This window comes from Limulus polyphemus, unplaced genomic scaffold (genome assembly GCF_000517525.1).
Source record: "Limulus polyphemus unplaced genomic scaffold, Limulus_polyphemus-2.1.2 Scaffold2693, whole genome shotgun sequence".
Lineage (NCBI taxonomy): Eukaryota > Metazoa > Arthropoda > Merostomata > Xiphosura > Limulidae > Limulus > Limulus polyphemus.
In genome coordinates this window covers 16136-22449 of record NW_013668303.1, presented here as the reverse complement: position 1 = coordinate 22449, position 6314 = coordinate 16136, and the positions used below count along the sequence as shown (strand labels likewise).

The following is a 6314-nucleotide window of genomic DNA, read 5'->3' as shown; positions in this document are numbered from 1 at the left end:
GCTGTTCATATGTAGTGTCTGTTGCTTATGTGAAAACACAAGTAGCCAAAACAAATTCTCATTTTGTTTTAATTAAATAAACATTTGAAGTTTGGATAAATAAATTTCTTATTATACCACATTTTCACTCAGAACACAGAAAATCGACATTGCTAGCTTAGAGGCTAATGTTTAAAAATAACTGCAGTACTTGTATTTGTATTTAGGGTAAAGCTACAGAACTATCTACATACGTCACTAACTTAGAACTACTGACCAAAGGAAAAGCAATCAGTCAGCTGCAACCTACCAGCTACACTAAAGAATTAACAGAAACGTGATGACTCCGATTTTTGAAAAACTTATAACGAGTTTCAAAAAATGTTAACAGTTTTTAAGGAATTTTGACTAATAAGTACATATATTCACAGAATATGATCTACTAATCTGTACTGAGTTAAATTTGTAAATTCATAAGCAAATTCTAAGTAAAAGAAATGTTTTGAATTAAGTCAATTAACATACAGAACTTGTTGAGAAACTAATCTGCAAACGTCGAATTAACACTGATTTACATGATTTATACGTTTTTCAGTCTACAAATAATGACGAAACATGTGCTGGGAAGCTTAGAAGTAACCGTTCTATATCGGGTTCCCTCTGGAAGAGTAATTATTGTAATTAAATGTTGATTAACATAAATCAAAATAAGGGATAACCTATGGACTTTTTGTTCGATTCAATAAGTTTTTTATGCTTATTTGCATTATAAGCAAACTACTCTTATCCTTGAGATAATCATTTGTAATCTTGAGGATATTATTCTGGTATTATTCATTCATTTATGTTATGATTTTCGCTTAAATGATTGGGAGTTTTCGCATTTCTTCTTCGTTTCTGTTTCACTGATGTCCTGTGGAACATATTTTATGTATAACAATTATAGTTAAGTTTTAAAATCTTCAAATAGTGAGCTTTACAAAATGCTATAATGAATGTATCATAAACATCATGGTTTAGAATGAAAACGTGTAATATGCATTTTTTAATTCCTCTTTACAGAGAAGACGATTATTTTGTTATTTTATTTCACTTCCATCTAGTGAAGTGAAGCTTGGATCCTTTTATATTTTTATATCGTAAAGTTCCTAAACATATTAAAGATTTTGCGTTGGAGTGAAATCGAGAAAATCATAATAATATTTTTCATAGTCACCAGTTTGTTATATGAATTTTTGGAATATACGGTAGCGATAGGCTATTGTTTGGCTGAAAGATAATTTCTAAATAAGCAGTTGAATAAACGAAAGTGAGAAAGTTTATGTTATGTGTATATATATTTGTTATTCTGGTACCTGAACTTGAAGTAAGTGGAAATTGGTCGATTTAACGTAAGTCACACAAGTTTATTAATTCGCAAATAGTACAATTCTCTGTATCACAAACCAAATAACTTCTGTTACATACAATACAGAATGTTATAGATTTTTCACTTTACAATACTAATCCGAATTTTACACAAGAAGCAAAAATAACTCAAAAATTCAAAGTTCAACAAAGTAAGTATGTTTGTTAATTGTTATGGCCGAGTGTGCCTGAACTAAAGAGCCCCATAACTTAGTACAGACACATCTGCCTGACTGCTTTCATTTTACTTATACAGTTTAAAGCTAATTCTTGCCACCTTCATATTAAGGTATTTTGGGAGACATTTTTATTTTCCACTGAAGTGGCTGTGCAAATAATGGTGTGCCAATTGATGATGTGAGAAACATTTTATTCCATCTAATGACGACCTGGTTTACCTGAACATTAGAGAACGGTTTCATTAGTTGTGGTGCGAGGCCCATTAACCATGCTGTATCTGGACGAACTCCAGCGCCTGTTCACGAGGAAACCTACCATGAACAGGTCCTTGAAAGTCTCGCGGAACTGTCGACTCATGCCACAGTAAATAGCAAAGTTGAAAGGGTAACTGAGCATTATGAAGAAGTTTGTAAACAAAATTGTAGCATTTAGATCATTGTAGTTGGAAATATCAAGATTTAAGGCATTTCGCATAACGTGAAGCAAACTAGTCACCGCCAGAGGGATCTCCACAGCAAGAAATACAGTGACCACTACGATTAGCATTAGTGTTGTGCAACTGCTTTCTCGTTGCCTCTTATATTCACTTTTGCTGTTCTCATTGAATAGCCTTTTCCGTTTCCTCTGTGCTTCTTTCATGGCACGGAATAGCAGTATGTTGAGAACTACCAGAGTTGCGCAGGGGCCCACATGTACAAAAATAATGCGAAAAACATAGTAACATATGTAGTATATGTTCTGCGTTAATACCCCTCCGACCCAGCGAGCCGTCTCTGCTACACAACCCATGTGGGCCTTTCCTTGCCAGCGAAATTCAACGGGCAAAAATACCCTATCAAATATCCTTGTGGACTGGTGCAGAAAAGCCAACACGTAAACAAAGATCATAGCTCGAGTAACGCGGGAGACTGTGCACCAGGTGTGAGCTGTGGTGGGATAACAAACATAAATGTACCTATGGACCGCTAATACTAGGGTCAGCCAAATGGAAGCGGTATGGAAGAATGCGGGTATTACTTCGTACATGTAGTGGTAAGAGTAGCATGCAGCGGGTGGGAACAAGAGTTTATTATAATTACCCAGAGTATACATGTAAAAGTACCAAGGTGCAGGGAATAATAAAGTTAGGAGGTCCGAAATGGCCATGGCCAGTAGTAACAAGTTTGTCGGGGTTCTCATGTGGCGCTGAGCCAGAACAACCACAATTAAAGTATTAGCAACAATCGTAACCAATAGTAATGAGGGCATTATGTATCCGAACAGGGGCATAGCATATTCGAATGGTACGTCCTGTGTAATATTTAGGAGATGTATGTCGGATAAGTTGGGAAGATTATATATTTCTTTTGTATTATTTATATCTTCTTCGAAACATTGTGTAAGCAGCGTCTTTCTGGTGTCTAGAATAACGTCATCAATAGCATATGCAGACCCTGCATAGGTTTCTCCCATCACTAACTAAGGTACAATAAAAAAAGCAAGTTTTAAAAGAACAGCAAACTTTGCTTTACTGGCGCTTGACAATACGAGATTTGCTTAATAATAGTTAATTGCCTAGAATGTATTCTCTCAAATTATTCAAAATTTATACTCAAGGGATTTTATTACTTGAGTGGACGTTTTTAAAGTAAGTACAATGTCACCACCAAGTGATAAAAGATATTTACAGTAAGACTCAGCTCTAAGTCGTCTTGCTTGATGTTTTCTTCTTTATACAATGCAAATCTCTTCATAAAACACGTGGACACCTTTGGATATTCTTGTCAACCTGCAAGCATAAACCATAAAGTTAGAGAACGATTTAGAAGGACATTTTTTTTTCTAAGAAAATGCTTTAAAATTAGAAGTATCCGTATTATTACATTATTTCGTAATGTTACATTTTACGGCGAATAAAATGAATATAAATATTGGGCTGGTCTGTTGCATAATATTGTAAATAAGCGACACTAAATAAATTCAAGATAACTTTAAAAGCAGAAATATAAAAGTTCCATAGAAGTACTCTAACAATTGATATTTAATTTCATAAGATGTCAAACTCAGTGACAGTTACTCTAGTGATGAATTATAAGATCAGATGTTAAACTCAATGAAAATTACACTTGTAATTCATACTGAATTTCTCTAGTGATGAATTATAAGTTTATCATAAAAGTCAGATAAATAAAATAACAATGCCATGTTGTTGGTTTTAACTTGGTACATAAGCTCCTTCATAAGACATTAAATCCGTCAAGAAAACTATTTCTGTTCTAACGAACTCCTAATTTGCTCGTAACATTTAAACCATAAGAACTTCTATCATTTTATATAAGACATCCATATATCTCTAGGAACCATGTTGTTGCAATAAGAACCGTTCAACACAGTAGAGTTATTAACCTCTAGTCACCATCTTGGCCTTCAAAATATCAGTAGTCTGATACCAAATACAACTGAATAGAAACACCACGACGGTACCTTCAGCAGATACTCTGACAGGCATATGCTGTAATTTATCTGCATAATACTTCAACGTCGCGGTTCGACAAGGAATTAAAATTAAATATTATTATAACAATTTTTCTAGTTAATCTTACTTAAGTAAGAAAGTTAGAAGTAGTTCAGAGTAATTTAACGAAATATTAGGCGATAAAAATTTGCTTCACGTACGATGTTTGTACTAAAATTATTTGACTTCTAAAAACTGTTTAGCAAAAAAAATGGATGTATACGGGACCGAATCCTCCTGATATATACTGGATCGAATCCTCCTGCTATATACGGGACCGAATCGCCCTGATATATACGGGACCGAATCCTCCTGATATATACAGGACCGAATCCTCCTGCTATATACGGGACCGAATCCTCCTGATATATACGGGACCGAATCCTCCTGATATATGCAGGACCGAATCTACCTGACATATACAGGACCAAATCCTCCTGATATATACGGGACCGAATCCTCCTGATATATACAGAAGTTTCTGTAAGTACTCTGTCTTCCAAGATCAGAAGTCTATGTAAGTACTCTGTCTTCCAAGATCAGAAGTCTATGTAAGTAATCTGTCTTCCAAGATCAGAAGTCTGTGTAAGTACTCTGTCTTCCAAGATCAGAAGTTTCTGTAAGTACTCTGTCTTCCAAGATCAGAAGTCTCTGTAAGTACTCTGTCTTCCAAGATCAGAAGTTTCTGTAAGTACTCTGTCTTCCAAGATAAGAGGTCTCTGTAAGCACTCTGTCTTCCAAGATCAGAAAAATTTCTGTAAGTACTCTGTCCTCCAAGATCAGAAGTCTATGTAAGTACTCTGTCTTCCAAGATCAGAAGTTTCTGTAAGTACTCTGTCTTCCAAGATCAGAAGTCTCTGTAAGTACTCTGTCTTCCAAGATCAGAGGTCTCTGTAAGCACTCTGTCTTCCAAGATCAGAAGTCTATTTAAGTACCCTGTCTTCCAAGATCAGAAGTATATGTAACTACTCTGTCTTTCAAGATCAGAAGTATATGTAACTACTCTGTCTTTCAAGATCAGTAGTTTCTGTAAGTACTCTGTCTTCCACATCTAGAAAGTTCTGTGAATGCTTCATCCTCCAAGAATAGAGGGCTCTGTGAACATACGATAGGTTTGTTTGTAATTAAGCACAAGGCTACACAATGGGCTATCTGTGCTCCCCACCACGGGTATCGAAACCCGGATTCTAGCGTTCTAAGTCCGCAGACATACCGCTGTGCTACTGGGGGGCCATACGATAGGCAAATAGTAGAGAACGTAGTGACAGTTTCATCCCGCTAGAGTTGACAATTAAGTCATTAAAATGTTTCTTTTATTCAGCGCACTCCTCCAATAGCAGACCAGTCATCCTACCATATCATTTCCGGTATCATAAGTAACTTCAATCTTCACATTTCACTGTTTGAAGCCAAGAAAATTGAGCTTCTGCATCACTCTTCATAGAATATAATTAAAACTATTTTAACGTTTGTTTTTCAAGGAAAACATGATACGTAGCTACAGTATTTCCACACTACACAAGCTGTTTTGTGAAACCAATTCACTAACAGTTGCCATCAATCCTTTTAGATGTAAGCCCGTGTTGACAAAATCATAAAATATGATATTTATTAATGTGAGCCTCATCTATGAAAAAAGCGATCTTCTAGGTTTAACGTAGTGTTTATCGTTGCTATGATAAAAACTCAATAGTGCTTTTATATAAAATTACTCATGTATCTGAACAACCGAACTTAATTTTAAGTGACTGCTACCATAAGCCATATTAATAACAACAAAATCGCAACAACTATTAATACCAACAATCATTGAAATATCATATGCTAATAATCAGAGAGTTGAGTACATTATATGAAAATGATTTTTAGTATCCAAATTAGCAGACCACGTAAAAACAACTGATATAATGTTAGAACTACAGTTTAAAATTACCTGATGTATCATAAAATGGTGTGACGTCACCGAAAATTGATCGCTTTTAGGAAGAGTACGAACAGCCTTTTCCTATGTAAAATATTCGTAAGCTCAAATAATAAAGATCGGAGCTATGTGAAGATACACGGTTGGCAGACAGACTGACGAGACATAACGACGTGGACGATAACGAGGTAGAGATGCTCCAGAATTGTTTTAATGTAAGGTACTCAGCCTCTGTAGATCAAAAACACAGAAAAAAGAACAGTAAGATTCAATACAGTTTTTGGCTATAATTGTAGTATAAATGAACTGCTCATGTTTGGTATATTCTGGTTT

At 35.1% G+C, this 6314-nt stretch overlaps 1 protein-coding gene across 1 annotated transcript in view; it reads right to left on the bottom strand.

Annotated features, from left to right (window-relative positions):
- Positions 1–1386: 1386 nt before the first annotated feature.
- LOC106467651 (sex peptide receptor-like) overlaps positions 1387–6314 on the bottom strand; it is an 18280-nt gene continuing 13352 nt past the window's right edge. Inside the window, exons 2-3 of the mRNA XM_013928023.2 lie at positions 5994–6212; positions 1387–3334 (exon numbers count right to left, since the gene is read on the bottom strand). Of these exons, the coding sequence (XP_013783477.1) occupies positions 1792–3018 (1227 nt within the window). The 5' untranslated portion in view covers positions 3019–3334; positions 5994–6212 and the 3' untranslated portion in view covers positions 1387–1791. The remainder of the gene's footprint in view (positions 3335–5993; positions 6213–6314) is intronic.